This window comes from Mus pahari, chromosome 14 (genome assembly GCF_900095145.1).
Source record: "Mus pahari chromosome 14, PAHARI_EIJ_v1.1, whole genome shotgun sequence".
NCBI lineage: Eukaryota > Metazoa > Chordata > Mammalia > Rodentia > Muridae > Mus > Mus pahari.
In genome coordinates this window covers 55,432,784-55,449,366 of record NC_034603.1, presented here as the reverse complement: position 1 = coordinate 55,449,366, position 16,583 = coordinate 55,432,784, and the positions used below count along the sequence as shown (strand labels likewise).

Sequence of the window (16,583 nt, the reverse complement as noted above, 5' to 3'; positions counted from 1 at the left end):
GGAAGGGGAAGGGGAAGGGGAAGGGGAAGGGGAGGGAAAAGAAAAAGACACTCCAGGGGCTGGAGAGATGGACCAATGGTTAAGAGCACTGGCTACTCTTCCAGAGAACCCTGGTTCAATTCCCAACACCCACAAGGCTGCTTTCAACTGTCCCAGAGGATCCTATGCCCTCTTCTGGCCTCTGAGAATACTGCAAGCATTTGGCACATAGGGATACTGCAGCCAAAATATCCATACACATAAACAAAATAGTAAAATGGAAAGACCCTCCAATGTACAGGGCCCTGAGCCCAATCTTAACACTACAGAAATTAATTAGCTAATTAATGAAATGATCAATTGGTTGGCTAGTTAATTAATTAAATTTACCCTTTCGAGGCCTGGAGAATCATAAGTTCAAGATTGAGCAAGGCTACAGAGCAAGTTCAAGGTCAGCCTGGCCAACTTAGAAAGACTTTGTCTCAAAATAAAAAAGGGGGGGGGCTGGAGATATAGTTCAGTGGTAGAGTGTTTGCCTAGCATATACAAGGCCCTAGGTTCAATACCAACATGACAGGGGGGAAATTATCCTACAGGTAAAGGCCAGTCAGGAAATCATTTCCTCATCTTATGGAGATTGCCTAGGGAAGTCCTTGTTCGTAGCCCCGTTCTCGAACCCTCCCCACCATCATCGGATGAGGCTCCGCCTCGGTGAACACCCCTCTCCCGCTCAGTGAGGTAATCCTGAGAGGTACTGATCCTGCAGCCCCACAGTGAGGGTCTGGCTTTACCTCACCATTCTCTTACCTTCAGCTCCCAGGGGGGTTCCCCACTCCTCATAAGTGAGAAGACAGGAAAGGAAAAGACAGACTCTGTTCATCCGCTATGAGAGATGAGGGTCTGCTGAGCATGGCCTGGCCCCAAGGCTTCTAAGAGCTAGCTACCCTACACAAATGGACTAGCTAAAGGAGGGCACCCCAGAACAGTCATCACCCTAGAAACACAGAAGTACAGACCACACTGGCTCAGGTTCTCACACCAGAGGGGACCTCCCCCTGAAGGTGCAGCCCCCGCCACAGACACGGAACAAGATCCCCATCCACCATGTTTTATTAGTGTGAACCTCAGGTACAAATAGCACAGGAAGGCCAGTGGCCTCCGTCCTTCTCCCGGCAGACTCCTGTGAATAGCAAGAGAATAGAATGAGGGGGAAGGAGAAACAGCCGGTTGAGCCGAGCTGGCCCAGGATTGTATCACAACCACACAGCACCACCAGTTGCTAGCTGCATCCTCTCCTCCAGAGGCCACTGCCTCGTTTCTGCCAACCAGAAGGTGATCGAGGACTTGGCATTCATCTTTGGTGTTCATTGATATTGCTTCCGTTTCCCAGGGCTAGCACAGTGCCTGGCACACGGTAGCTGCTCCGTGAGTGGAGAGCTGGAGGAGGCAATGGGCCTTCTAACCAGCCGTAGCTGCTTTCATTGATAAGGAAGATAATTTATCCTTAGAGTAATTTGGCCAAAGTCACACACAGTACTGTGCTACAGAGCGATGACTTGAACTCGGGCTGTCTGCTCACTGTCCCCCACGTTCTTAATATTGTCGTAAGCAGTGAGCCCAGACTCATGTGATTGACAGGCACACAAGGCACATCAAACATTGCCCGTACTCACAGACCATACACACATGAATTACTAATTTATGTATGTTGCATATATATAGATGTGCACAAGTGTATATGCAAACATACTTGTGCACTCACAAGTGAATGTCCAGTCATTCCCTCCCCACACACACACACTGGCACCCACAATATCCACAAAGACGGATTCACCCAGGGAAGAGAGTTCTCTGTGATTCCCACTAGCCAACTAGGTATATATCCTTCAGTGTGCCAAGCCCTTACCCAGCTTCTAGGTCTCCTTCCAGGAAGTCAGGTTCAGTTTAGGAAGGGTGTTACAACTGACAAAGTCTCGGGGGTATGTGTTGGACATGAAGATGTTGTTCTTGGACACGGTGGTGATGCCAGTGTTGTCACAGATGATACGGGGCAAGGAGATGCTGGCCAAGGCCTGTCTCTGCTGTTTACTGAACACGCCTGGGTTCTCCCACCAAAACCTGCATGGGAGGGAGCATAATGTCTGAGGATGTTCCTAGTGAGGATACCCAGGACATCCCCTGGCTTGAGCTGCCCCCTGAGTGTGAGGGGGCCTCAGAAGATTCTTATCTACAGCACAGGAGAGTTCAGGTCGTGGGCAGTGTCCACTCAGCCCAGAAGGCAGAAGCATGGCTGCTTGGGTCCCATCTGATGCACACACCCACAGGGGTCAAAGAAAGCCTGAGTGGCGTTTGTGATGTGCTCTCCTTGACTGGGACACCTTTTTACAATATTGCCAAAGATGTAATGCAAGCTAGGTAAGAACTAGACATGGAGATGCCAAGATGGTGATGAAATGACATGGAAGGGGGTCAGCGGGAGACTTTTGGAACTTTTCCATGGTAACTGACGCCTCCACAGTAGCACTGAGACACCCAGAGAACGTATTAAGAGTGGCATTTTGGGGACCAGCAAGATGGTTCAGTGGGCAAAGGCATGTACCACCAAGGCTGAGAGCCCTAGACCAGACAGGGTGGCACCAACTCATGTTAAGTAGTTCTCTAAGCTCCGCCTGACTGCTGTGGCGCGCATGCGCCCCCTCCTGGCCCCACAGTTATGGCACCCTGCCTTCCCACAGCTTCCTTACCGATCACCATCACGTAGCTTCCTAAACTGAGTGCCGATGAGGCAGGCAAGGAGCTGGCCTACACGGCCATTGGGCTCCAGGGGCTCGGACACACCGCCCATCCAGATGTCAATGTTGTTGGGCGTGCCATATTGTGCCACCAGTTTCCGTGCCAGCTCCAGGTTCTTCAGCACCGTGCCGAGCTCACCCACTGTGCTGGGCTGTGGAAGCCCACAGAAGCGTCTCCAGGCGTTGTATCCTGTGTTGGGTCAGAGAACAGGTAGCTGTAAATGGACCCCTCTCCTGCTGGGTAGAAGGAGTACCGGGAAGGGCAGGAAAGAATGCACAGATGTTCAAAAGCCCATCTCAGTGCACAAGGCCGTAAGCAGAATGGATCCCTAAAAGATTGGCTCAGGCCAAAGCAGGCAGCTGGGCTCCTCCAGACCGCTCACTCTTTTCCTCTCTCTCCTACCCTGGCAAGCCCTGTATTATTACCACAAATCGCGCCAGACTCAAGCATGGAAACGGCACATTGTCCCTTAGTGCGGCAGCCTAATGTCTCTGACTCAGAGAATGAAAATGTTTCCCGGAGGCGTGGCCACTTGTGCTACTCCACAACACAGGCACGGGGCTTTTGGGTTATGCTGATCCTGATTCGCTTAGGTCCAACCTCCACGTCTCTCACTGATGTGGCTACAGCACCGAGCCAGGCTCCGAACTGCTCTAAGCCCTAGTTTCCTCGTCAGTAAAAATGACAGTGGTACTCTTCCCCCTCATGAGTAAGTCAGAATGTGCTGACGATGGAGGCAGACTTCCAGATCGTGGGATGATGTTCAGCTGCTACGCAGGTTGTAAAAGTCCCGCTTGTGAAGAAGCCAAGAGAGGCCGAACTTAGGCCACCGGGGGCTGGAAAAGGCAGCGCCTAGCCTCGGATGCATCCTGAGAACTGGAAAAGGAGCCCTGAGCAAGAAGGGGAGCTGCCTGGGAGGTGGGGTGGGGGTGTGGCTGGCCTCTCACCCGGGAGGCCGTGATCCCGGCTGCGCTGCATGTTAAGAGCAGGCAAATCCAGTCCTATCCTCATGACTTGCTCAAACAGTCGCTCCCGGATCTCATCCACCACGATTTGGTTCTGGCGATTCAGTTTGGCAGGAGTAGCCATGAGACCTCGGAGGATGGGGTCAATGCCACCTGAGGACAAGAGACCAGAGTGAAAGGAAAGGTTGGTTCTCTTGCTACTAGAGTGCACGGTGGAGTTAGGGCTGGTCCAAGTGGAATCATAGGAATCAGAGAGAAGCTGTAAGCTCATGCAACACTTGGGGCCAAGGCGGCCACAGAGACCAGTCATCACCAGACACTCTTTGACCCGAGGGTTCACAAGGTTGGAATGCGCTAGCCTTCTGGATCAATGAAAGTGGAAAGCAAGACTGGGTTCCCCAAGATGAAAAGAGACCTCTCCCTAGCCTAGGTGCCTGCAGCCACCATCCCATCGTTAGCTGCTGGCTTTTCTTAGGTTCCATTCACCTTCCAGCACGACTCTCCAGCTGGCAAAAAAGACCTTGCTGAGTGGGACTCGGGGGTTGGTCCCTGTGGGCCGGTACTGATTGTTCAGGCGGAACATGAAGGGTTGGATGAGGGTGTGGCCGTAACGGAAAGCGTTGGTGAAGACATTGGCGATCCGAGGGTCTACTGAGTCGTTGTAGGATCGGTACTGGGGTAGGTACTTCCTCATGGCTGCTGGCCCCAACACCAAGGGCAGGTAGTCCCGGTATGTGATGATCTAAAACAAAGTCACTTTGTGTTAGATGTCTGTTTGTTCCTCCCTGTGGACTCCAGCTTGGGGGAATTGCCCCTACCTGGCTAGGATCAGGGGTTGCTCTCCCATAGTCTTAGATCTGAATTTAACAGAAGGACATAAATAGAACTCAACTCAGGTCATTTATTAAACTCTCTGAACCACGAATGTAAACAAGGGATAATTATATCACTCTCTCTCTCTCAAGGGATTAAACAAAATGTCTTGTTAGTCATTGTACTATCCCTTGTGTCTTTAAGGTATTAGTGGTCCAATTTCTCTTTAAGAGCCAGGGAAGTTGAAATTACTGAGATAATTTACAGTGCCCAGCAATAGACTGGCACACAGTAGGGCTCAGTACAGGTTTATAGACAGAGGGAGGGCAGAGGTCTACTCCGGTGCGATGTCCCCCTGTGAAAGGGAGGCTGTGAGGCAGTGTCACTCTGGCTAGAATTGCCTCTGAGACTAAAGTGAATCCCTCTTGTGGGTGTGGGTGTGGGTGTGGGTGTCAATCAAAACCCCATTCTCAGCACTAACCATTGCCCCCTCCCTAAAGTCTTGGGAGTGTGTGTGTGTGTGTGTGTGTGTGTGTGTGTGTGTGTGTGTTATGCAGGAATGTTTACATTCTTGGGAAAATAGGGGTCATGAAAACATCAAAAACAAGATGGAGGAGCCCTGCCCCAGGGGGGGGAAAGGCTAAAGATGATGACAGTGGGTAAAAGCCAACAGTGACTATGGGGCTTCTGCTTAAGACCCTCTCAATACCTTCCCAGGCCCTCAGGAAGGAAGAGGGCCAGGGAGATAGGAGGAGGGGAAGTACACTTGCCAAGCATCTCATGTCTGCCGGGAGTTTTCATTTCGCTCCTTTGAGCCTTTTATGGATAAAAGAAGCCAGTGTTCAGGAGAGATTTTAAAAACAAACAAACAAACAAACCTGCCCAAGAACACATGACCGAGATGTGTTAGGACACAGCCTACCTGGACCATGGCCCCCACAATCTTCCGGGCCTCCTGGTAGAGCTTCTCCCCATTCCACCTAGGATTCAGGCGCCTGAGCTGTGTGGCCAGCCGGTTATGCTCTCGAACAAAGAGGGTGTGCATGGAGGTGAGCTCCGGCATCTCACTGGAGCGCATGTCCCCTGAGGGAAGCAAAGCCTTTGTCACCTTTATGGTCTCCATCATCCCGTGTCCAGCCAAGAGCTTCAGTGGCCCTCACGTGCCTGTTCTCCACCTACTCCCACACACTAGCCTCACGTGTGAGCCACTGGCTGACATAAGAGCTGAGGGACACTGTGGTATTCCCTGCAGCCTTACCCAATAGCCATGACGTTTGACTTGTCACCTGCCTGGAGCCCAGACCAGGAGATCCTTAGGCACAAGGCCAAGCCCTGTGTCTTTCTGTATTTTGCCATTTACTACACACACATGTACACATACTACACACATATGCATACATACTAAACACATACACACATACATACACATTATATATGCATGCACACACTACACATATACATACTATATGCACACATACATACTACATACATATACTATACATGCACACATACATACACATGCATACACATGCATACACACTACACAGACATACAGACATACTATACACACACTACACATACATAACATACATACATACTGCACACACATACACACATACTCCACAATACATGAACACTCCCAAGAGCAAGTACTCATTGGCACAAGCCAAAAAGTAATATGCATGTTTTCTGCTCAAATTGGATGCAACCTCAGAAGCCTTCTCAAAACAGGACCCCAGACCCTCCACTATTTGAAGACATTTGTCATTATCACTCTCACTATAAGCCACTGTACATCCTGTCATGATGGGGAGAGGACACGGAATGTGTGCATCCATACCTAAGACTATTCAAGGAAATGAAGTCCCTGATTTCTCTAGTGCTCCATAAACCTTCAACAGGGAAGGCCGGAAGGTAGGGCCCAGGGCCTTTGCTGCAAGACACTGACTGGGCTCAGTCCTTGCCAACTTAGAAAGAAAATTCTGAGAGGAAAAGTTGTTCCTGAGAGAAGCTCCTCCACCCCATGAGTAACCAGAGGTCATGACTAGCCCAGAAGAGAACAGGCCCTCCCTGAGGAGATGCACCCTTGCATTGACCTTGACTCTCCTGCCAGAGGACCCAGGAGAGACCACCAGGACCCCTAGAAGGAAGGGGGAGGTGCAAGAAGAGACTTCTCCCACTGTGTGTGGGCTTGAGTACCCGTGAGTCACCCAACACTTGGCAGGCTAAGACAGGAAGATTGAGGAATGTCTGTCTCAAGCTAGCCTGGGCTTCAAAGCAGGTACCAGACCTGCTAAGGCTAGCTATATAACCCAGTCTAAAATCACAGAGAGGCGTGGGGGAGAGGCATCAATTTCTAGGTGTGACCACAATCCCTGCCCCAATCCTATCCCCAAACTGCCAAACATCTCTCCTTTTGAAACCCCACCTTCTGTCTTTCTAAGACACCAAAAGGCCCACGGAGTGATATTCTGTGACACAACCTGCTAGAATTTTCTGAGGTGGGGAAAACAACCACTTCTTTGCCCATGGACCACTGAGCCCTTAAAATGCAGTTGCTGCAGAAACTTTTAATCTAATTTAAAATTATTTATGTATTTATTGGTTGGGTTTTTTTTCCTTCTTCTTTTTCAAGATAAGGTCTCACTATCAGTCTGTAGCCCTGTCTGTCCTAGAACTCACTCTGTAGACCAGGCTGGCCTTGAACTCTCACTAAGATCCTCATGCCTCTGCCTCCCAGAGACTGGGATTAAAGGTGTGAGCCAGTGCTCCCTGCTACAAATAATTTAAACTGAAATAACCACATGTGGCTACTGGCTCCAGATTGGACAGGATGGTTCTAAAGGGCGAGGAAGCCATATTCCTCTCTGTCACTTTTAGTTCTCTGTCCCTGCGGACAAAGACTTAGCTCTCTCTTTTTCCACAGTCCACAGGAGGGAGAAGACCGAGAAGGCTGGGTCAATACGAGAGGGTCCTTAGCAGCCCTGTGTCTTCATCTTCAGTTGATGGATGGTGGATTTTTTTTTTTTTTAATGCTTATGTGGTTTGTATTTTGCTGTTATTTTCCTTTCTGTCTCTGTCCAACCTGTTACCAAGGCAACTGGACTAATAAGTTGTTGAGACCAGCATCTCTTATCACAAGCCCGCATGCTGCTCACATACAAGCTGTGTTCCCACAAGCTGGAAACAGCTCTATGCCACTCTAGTTCAGTCCCCGGGCTGACCTGCCAGAAAACAAGGAATGCGGGCAGAGCGGTTGGTGAGGAGGCAGGGGTCATCATGCAGGCTGTCAAAGGGCATCAGGGCCCTGCCATTGTCTTGGAAGCGTGTATTGACATCCAGCAGCCCCAGCTGGCTGGTGAGGTTGCGCAGCTTCCTGGCCAGGGGGTCCTCGCTGCCATACACCCCGCTGGCGTCCACGAAGGAAGTGAGAGCGTTGATCTGGTTGCGAATGGTGATGTTGTTACTGGTGCATGCCGGGCAGGAGCGGAAGAAGGGGATGCAATCCTTTTGGTTCTTGATTCGAGGGTCATTGGGTGGGATCTACAGCACAGAGAAAAGCTAGGCTGGCTTTTGTGGGTCGGGAGAGCGGGCATTTGTAACCTACACCCTTGCAGAAGTGAACTCTGGGCCCCTCAAGCTGCAGGGAAGCTCTCAAGGTTCCACAGAATTACAGGGGCTCAGACAGCAAAGACACTGAGGTTAGGGGTGAGAATGGAGAGAGCCTTCTGGGGTTGGGCAAGGCCACTCCTTGGACCCCTCTTCACTATGCCTCTTAATCGTCTTCTTGCCTGTGTCTGCCTTTTCCTCTCTGTTCTGTCTGTCACCCTGGCCTTGTCAGACCCCTGGACCTTTATCTCCTCAATCTCTGAATTTTTTTTTTTCTCCACACTTTCCCCCCTACACTGAAGGCGCCTCAACCCTGACCCTGACTGTGGGACAACCCAAACACACACACATACACACACACACACACACAGAGTGTGAAGCGGGGTTAGGGAAAGAGAACAGCCCAGTGCCCCTACACCAGGAGTGTGAAGAAGACAAGTCAGGTCAGGCCCTCATCCCAGAATTCTCCCAACTTCACAAAGAACCAGTGGTCCCACCACACAGGGCCATGCTAAGTTCAGGGTGCATATCAGGTTCCTTGAGTTGACAGCTGGCTCTGTTGAGGGAGACAAGTATTGCCTCTGGGCCCAGGAGTGTGGACCAGCCTTGCTGAGGGGCTAGAGAGGAACTAGGACTCAGAAGGGGCACCGTCACTAATGTAAACCATCTTCCCTCTCTTCAGGCACAGACCGTGGTGGACGGGAGGAGGCGGCACCTTGAGGGGGAAGCATGGTGGCTGCTGCAGGCAGCTGGTCTCGCAGTTGAGGCCAGTGAAGAAGGAGAACCGGGTAGCTGGCTCTGGAGTCAGGGTGATGTCATGGTCCAGAAACTGTCCCCACTGCATGAACATGAGTGAGCGCTCCTGGTCCTTGGTCAGCTGATCGTTGGGGAAGCGCACGATGGCGTTGGAGACCTGGCGAGCCTGCAGCAACAACAGGAGTCATTGGATGCCTAGGTCCTGCACATAAGCCCGGGCTCACCTCCCTCAGTGGACACTCACCAGGGGCACCCTGAAGCCATTGCGATTGACTCGGGGCGTCCAGCCGAAGGGCAGGGAGACGCCATCTTCATACTCTGCAGGCAACCAGCGCGCAAAGGCGCGGTTGGAGGCCCCCAGAGTGGGGCTTCGTCTAGAGGGAAGCACAGAGCTCTGGCCCAATGGGTCGCCACAGGCAAGACCTAGACCCCCTACACCACACAACCCTGAACTGCCCTGGGCCCGTACCTGTTGTTGCAGTGTCCAGTGATGGTGCGATACTTGTCATTCGGTGGGCATGTCACCCTCACATCCTGATAGGCGCAGCCACTTGACAAGGACAACAGATTCAGCTGAGCAGGTGTCAACACATCTGCGAGAGTGAGCCATGATCTTAGATCTGAGAGCCTCCCCCACCTCATTTCCTATGCTAGGCAACCTGGGGCTGAGTACCCAGTGAGGGTGAGGAGTAGGCAGGCCAGCTCAGAGGCCCCTGAGACTCCTCAGACCAGTGCTTCCTGAGTTTGCTACTGCTGAGACCCCCTTAAACCAGTTTCTCGATGGGGTGAATGCAACTATAAAATTATTTTCGTTGCTACTTCATAACTGTAATTTTGCTACTGTGATGAATCATAATGTAAAGACCTGTGTTTTCCTACGGTCTTAGGTGGACCCCTGTGAGAGGGTCGTTTGACTTACCTAGGTGGGTAGAGACCCACATGTTGAGAACCACTGCCTTGGAGGAAGGCCTAGGGGCAGAAGTTGCTGGGGGAGGAGGTGGTGACAAAAAGGAAGGAGTTAGAGTACCTGTAACATTGAAAGGCCGTGGCCACAGGGGCTGCAGCTTCCTCTTCAGCAGGTCTAGGGCCACGTGTAGATAGTCGGCGGCCCTCACAGCTGTTCTGGTGCCCGCCACGGGCTGCTTGAAGTAAAACAGGAGCTCCATGGGGCTGGCAGAGCCGCTTCGGAGTCTCCGCTTGATGCTGCTTAGACAAGGGAGGGCCAGAGAAAGGGGACAGAGACACTCAGCAGAGGCCAGCCTGCGGTGAGCAGGCGGAAAGAGCTCTGGAGAGAACCACGGAGGAGCAGTGCATTTCTTTTCTCAAAAAGGATATGGACCTGGATGTCCAGACTGAAAGCAAGGCCATTGAAGGAGTGGCTTTGAAGAGGTTCTGACAGCCAGAAACTCAAGTAGAGACAAGCCAGGTCCGGTTTCAACTGTAGGCCCTCGTCCTTTCTCCAAACCCCCACTGCCTGTCCTTTCTCCAGAAGACTTGAAGCCACTTTGCCCAGAGCCGTCCAGGCCTGGCACTCTCACCTTTCTCTCCGCTCCTTGTAGGCTCTGTCCACCAGCTGCTTGGCCTCTTCCATACAGCTCAGCACCACTGAATTCTTCACTTCCCCCAGGAGAACTGCCCAGAGCATAAATCACAAGGTCGGGGCTGGCCCCAAAGCAAAAGAGGCTTATCCAGGGAAAGGGGAGATGCTGGGCTGAGAATCCCCACCCTCACCCCTCAGTCCATCCTCCTTTTGGCACTATTACCTGGAGTGGCACCATTGGAGGTCTGAAGCATGGCCAGAGGGGCCAGGAGGCCTGCCAAGGCCAAGAATAGCTTCATCTCTGCAAGACAAAAAACAAAACAAAACAAGATAAAACAAACAAAAACTAAAACCTCAGCTCAGGAAGTATCGGGAGCTTTTGAGAAAAGAGAGGTTCTATGATTCTCCTCCCCCCAAGCCCCCTCCTCTCTCCTTCATACACAGCCCTACCCTAGTGGGCCTGGTCTATGAAGAAGGCCTCTATGAGAAAGAGGTGTACAACCCAAGACCCCCTCCAGCTACCCAGTCCCCAAGAGCTCAACTCCACCACTTACCTAACACTGTCAGCTCCTCTCACTGACAACGGGCTTTTATGCCTTCTAAGCTGGGGGTGGGCTGACCTAAAAAGAGAGGGACCTATCCCAAGATTAGACTCTCCTCCCCCACTGGGGTTAGAAGTGCACAGAGAGGGGTCCATGAAGTGGGGGTGGGGGTGGGGGTAGACAAGGGAATGGATCAGAGCTACCCCCAGAGAGCACAAACAACCAGCCCCTCAAAGTATTGGTTAAACTGAGTGTCCCAATTCCTTTGAAAGAACCAAAATTCAGGGAGCTAAAGCTAAGGAGTTATGGGGAGTCGCGTAGCTCCAAGGAGAGAAGGGAGGGTCACAGGAAAGATGTAGCAATGCCTGACCCCCTTGAGGGCCTCAGAGTCACCCCCCACTCCAGCCCTGGTGAGGAGCCCCCGTTCTCAGTGGGGCTAAGGAGACAGGAAATCTGGCTAGAGACAGTTAGGCTTCTCAGGAAAGTGGACCCTGGGGGCTCCAGGCTCGGGGCAAAGGCAACTTCCTCTCTCTCCACAGCCCCTTCCTCTTATCTTCTGGCAGAGAAGGACCCATAGCCGATTTCTAAGCAGGCAGAGCTGGTTGTGGTTAATGGTCAGTTGGTGAAGCAGCCCAGGGCTTGTCTAAGCAAGAGCAGTCTGTTAGGAAGGTTCAGGTTATAAAGATCGTTATGAAATAGAAAAGGAGGAGTTTCTCCCCTGAGGAAGACAAACCATTCTCAGTCAGGAACAGTCCCGCGCCTGCCTAGCTCTGGAGACCCTGGGGCAGGGCTACTTTGGTCATCTCCTATGGACTGCTCTTGTCTATTTTCAGATCCCATCTTGGCTAAGGAGCAAGGGACAAGGCCACACCCAAACATCTTCCCACTGTGTCCTGGGTCCTATCGCCTGGGAAACGGACCCCAGACTCAGGAGAAAGAAATCTTTTATTCTTCCGGTCTGGCTTTTTGTGAACTCTGACGAGTAGGTTTTTGAGAGTTGGATTCTAGGATGTTAAAGCTTTCGAGAATACTTTTTGAGTCTACAGGTAACATGTTTTCATTAATTAGAACCTGCAGGACAAGAATGAGCAAGAGATAAAAATAAATTGAGCCTTGAGTGCTGACCCAGCCTTAGCTGAATAGCTAACTTGAAGCCAGCCTGACTTACATGAGACCTTGTCTCAAAATAAAACAAATTAAATAGAATTTACTTATAATCAATTGTAGGTGATTCTTTTTCAAGATTTGTCATTGTGTTTCTCACAAATCGGCAAGAAAGAATAAAATTTTCCATAATCCCAGTACTCACCAATACGTTAATGATTGACTATCCTTTATATAGAAATAATATTTGTTTTAAAATACTATTAAGAATAATTTTAGTGCACGCCTTTGATCCCAGCACTTGGGAGGCCGAGGCAGGGAGATCTCTGTAAGTTGGAGGCCAGCCTGGTCTACAGAGTGAATTTAGGATAGCCAGGGCTACACAGAGAAACCTGTCTCAGAAGAGAGAAAGAAGGAGGGATGAAGGGAGGGAGAGAGAAAGAAAGAGAAAGAGAGAATAATTGTATAGTATTTTATAGTATTTTTTTTTAGCCAAGATCTTATTACATTGCCCAGGCTGGTCTTGAACTTGAGCTCCTCTTGAACTTGCATCAGTCTCTGGATTACTAGGATCAGGAACAAATACTGCCACCTCGCCTGGCACAACCTCTTACAGGACTCAACAGTTTAGTCCACACACCTCCTTGTCAATGCATTTGCGTTTGTTTCGTTTTCAAGGTTGGTTTCGTCGTATGTATTTAGTCCTCATCTGGAGGTGTCTGCAGGTGCACACAGCTGTCAGAGGCCCAGCTTGCAGAATTCCGCTCTCCTTTCACTGGATGGGTCCTCATGCTTGGTGCAGGTGACTTCTGCCACTGAATCAGCTCGCTGACACCTTTTGCTTCAGTCCTTTTTGTTTGTTTGTTTTGAGACGGAGTATTTCTATGGAGTCCTAGTTGTTTTGGAATTCACTACGTAAAGCACACTGTCTGCCTCTGCCTCCCTAGAGCTGGGATGTAAAGGTTTGCACCACCACGGCAGGCACCATTGGCTTTATTTTAATGCTTTTAGATTTTTTTGTATGAGCAATGTATGTGCTTTATAAACAAACCCTTTCTTGTTAGATACTTGGGTTGTTTCCAGTTCTCACTGATATGGACAATATTTGGAGAGACATCTCTGGAGTTAAATCTCTAGTCACATCTTTGGTTGTGTCGTTAGGTGAGCATTCTCAGTCGGGGGTAGTTCTGCTTGCCCCTAATCCCAGCACTGGGTATGCATGGCAAGTGATGTTGCTCTTGAAGCCAGCCTGTTTGAGATAGAACAAGATTCAGTCTCAATTTATTTTTTTCCAAAATGTCTTAGCAGTAAAAACTGGGCTTGCACAATTTTAGGGCTTCAGAATGTATTGCCGAATGCCCCTCGTGAGGTCTCCACGCCTTCCTTCCAGCAGCGAAGCGTGACAGCACTTGCTCCTAACTGCCTTAATCAGGCCTTTTGAAGTGATTGGAAGGAAGAAACATTTAATGGCTTAAAAAACAAACAAACAAACGTTGGGCGTGGTGGCGCATGCCTTTAATCCCAGCACTCAGGAGGCAGAGGCAGGCGGATTTCTGAGTTCGAGGCCAGCCTGGTCTACAAAGTGAGTTCCAGGACAGCCAGGGCTACACAGAGAAACCCTGTCTTGAAAACAAACAAACAAACAAACCCCACCAGAGATAGTAAAAAGAAAGTCCAACAAGGAAACGCTGTTGCCAAGGATACCGTGTGGCACCTGCTTGTGGACGTTGTACATCGTGGTGCGCACTAGGCTCCGCACCACGATGTACAACGTCCACAAGCAGCACTCGGGAGGCAGAGGCAGGCGGATTTCTGAGTTTGAGGCCAGCCAGGGCCACACAGAGAAACCCTGTCTCAAAAAAAAAAAAAAAATTGCTTTGTTGAATGTGTGTCCTTAAGGGCCCAGGGATCAAGAGAGTGTGGATCACCCAAGCAACACAGGGCAAGAGAGAGATCGCAGACCCGGAAGTTGAAAACACTGTGAATTCCCACCAGTTGGGATGCTGCCCCGCCTTTCTATAGGCGGCAAGAAGCAAGGAATGTTGAGAAAGAGAAATCAAATATCTGTAGCTCTCTACCCATAGGAGGGGTGAATTCTCAAGCCTGTCTAACCTGCTCAGGGTTAAGGTTGCGGGCCTGAGTGGGCACAGGGGCCGGAGATGCTTTGTGACTTTCCAATGATCCTGACCATTTGACCCTGCCGCATTTGTGGCCACCGGAAGGCCAGCAGCTTCCCTTATCTGTTCTCTGTTTCCCCCTCACCTAGAGCCCTGTGTGTGTTTGAGGCTCAGAGGCCTCTGAGAACTTGGAACGTCTAAAGGAAAGATGACTCCCTAAAAAGAGATTTCAAACAAGCATTGCCCCAACAGTCAAGCCTCAGCTGCCCCAGGGAACGTCTCTGTAGGGTACCTTGGGAACTTCCGCATCTCCAGACTACAGCCATCATGGGAGGGAATACCCTACACCGTACACACATCTCTGCTTCTTTCCCCACTGAGCTTTCCCAAAACACCATAGGCCTTAGGGTTTAGCCCAGTTTCCTGTGTGATAACCGAGCAGCTACTGATTGCAAAAGATTGCTCTTTCTCAACTCTGCTTAGGAAGCAGTACAGTTGGAATTAGAGGGGTTGGGTCCAAGGGTTGCCTCACAAACCACACGAACACCAATCTCAGATAGGGATAGTTTATTGAGTATTCGCCCCGGAATTGATCGATCAGGGCCTCAGATCAGACTCAGGACCTGACTGCAATGCTCAGCTAGAGTCCTATAGAGTATTCAAGACTGAGAGCCACAAATATCTACTCTAAGTTAGTTCAATGAACAGGATTTAGGAATAGAGGATTTCGTTAGGAACGTGTCTTTGTTGTACACTTGTCCTGTTCCCATTGGTGGCAGTACTCAACTGTGGCAGGGGACTTGTCTTGCCTAACATTCATGTCTTAATTCGCAAACCAGGATATTTGTTACCCACACATATGACTCTTTCTGCAAAGTAGAATGTCAAGTCCCAGGGAGGTCTTGGGAACTTAAACTTTTATTTGACCCCCTACTCCATATGGAAGTCTTATTCCAAATAGCGTTTTATATTGGTGCAGATGTCTCTCTTATGTTGGGGTCCATCTCAGGGGCAGCTTATAATAGCAAAGATTATAAAAGCTTATAACAGCAAACATTATAAAAGCTTATACACAGGTGCAGGAAGTGCTGCTGGGCAGTTGTTGGGGGTCCAAGCTTATTGTGGCTAGCTCTATGAAGCTGTTCTAACTGACTTCTATTGTGATTGGTTTCCAAGAACACAAACCATAATAGAATATGCAATCAACTTGGACATGAGAAAGTTTCTTAGTAACAGCAGTAACAACATCAGAGAAATTTTCTTATAACAGTAGTAACAGCACAAAATGGCAGGCTAGATAGGTTGACAGTGACCTAGGCCTTAACAAGATCCGTGTGTGTGTGTGTGTGTGTGTGTGTGTGTGTGTGTGTGTGTGTGTGTAAAGAAGTATCTCCAGCTATGGAAGCTGAAGACCAGGCAGTGACATTGGGGGTGCAGACACACCAAGATTGATTTTGCCTTGATTTTCTTCAAAATCTTTCAGTGACGGTTTAAAATTACACAGAAGGCTGGGGATATAGCTCATTTGGTAGAGTGCTTGCCTAAAATGCAAGAGGCCAGGGATCAGTCCCCAACACACCATAAACATAGAGTGATGCACCTATGATGCCAGTGCTTAGAAGGCAGAGACAGGAACTCAAGATCATTCCTGACTACATAGCAGGGTTGAGGCCAACTGGGGATACAAGAAACCCTGGATCCAAAACAAAAAACAAAGAAACAAAAAACTACAGACAAGATTACACTTCACCGTACACAGGGTTACAGTGACACTCCCAACTTTGATCCCTCTCCTTCTCTCTTTAAGCATAAACACTTTGGTCAGCCTGTATTGGTCTCTCCAAACCATCCACCTTATCTTCACTCCTTTGTGGATCTGTGAGGAATACTTTCCATAACTGACATCGCTCTATGCATATTGCTCAGGGGCATGATTCTTTCACCCAACAGTACATTTTGGCTGGGAGTGTAGTTCAGTGGTGGAGCACTTGCCTGAACAAAGCCCTGGGCTCATTCTTCATCATTGAGGACAACATTTCTCACAGATCTGTCTTATGCTATTTTTGAAAAAAAAAATCATTTAGCATGCACAAGATCTGCACAAGTTCAAGCCAGATAAAATCCCAGCATGTGGAGACCGGGAGGTGAGCCTAAGCCTTAGCTGCTGCTGCAGGGAAACAGGGAGTGGAGTGGGTGATTTTGCTGCAGGGAGTGGAGTGGGTGATTTGGGCTACTCCACTCTGTGTCCCCAGCTGGTTGCAGGCACACCCCTGTCCAGGGACTACCTTGGATCTGCAGATGAAAGACACACACACGAGCTCATTTTAAAACGGCTTTATTGGCTCTGTGGCTGGGCTCTTTTAAG

General features: G+C 49.8%; 1 protein-coding gene across 2 annotated transcripts; it reads right to left on the bottom strand.

The window, feature by feature from the left end:
• Positions 1-1,071: 1,071 nt before the first annotated feature.
• On the bottom strand, positions 1,072-11,504 carry Mpo (myeloperoxidase). Of its 2 annotated transcripts, XM_021211906.1 has the most exons (14): positions 11,010-11,504; positions 10,679-10,756; positions 10,454-10,547; positions 9,943-10,118; positions 9,385-9,508; positions 9,160-9,289; positions 8,875-9,081; positions 7,775-8,093; positions 5,473-5,633; positions 4,224-4,479; positions 3,720-3,890; positions 2,724-2,961; positions 1,886-2,097; positions 1,072-1,159 (listed from the first exon to the last, which is right to left on the bottom strand). In XM_021211906.1, the coding sequence occupies exons 2-13, from the start codon at positions 10,752-10,754 to the stop codon at positions 1,893-1,895; spliced, it is 2,157 nt and encodes a 718-aa protein (XP_021067565.1). In that variant the 5' UTR covers positions 10,755-10,756; positions 11,010-11,504; the 3' UTR covers positions 1,072-1,159; positions 1,886-1,892. The 2 variants fall into 2 exon arrangements, with proteins under 2 accessions (XP_021067565.1, XP_021067564.1); XM_021211905.1 differs by lacking the exon at positions 11,010-11,504 and having other exon boundaries at positions 10,679-10,813.
• Between the last annotated feature and the right edge of the window lie 5,079 nt (positions 11,505-16,583).

Excerpts from the sequence above, each read along its gene's own strand:
- Mpo (XM_021211906.1), bottom strand. The coding sequence starts at position 10,754 with ATGAAGCTATTCTTGGCCTTGGCAGGCCTCCTGGCCCCTCTGGCCATG. Across the intron at positions 9,509-9,942 it reads ACGGCCTTTCAATGTTACAG|ATGTGTTGACACCTGCTCAG; the intron begins GTACTCTAACTC and ends TCACTCTCGCAG. Across the intron at positions 5,634-7,774 it reads CATTCCTTGTTTTCTGGCAG|GGGACATGCGCTCCAGTGAG; the intron begins GTCAGCCCGGGG and ends TGCTTCCCTCAG.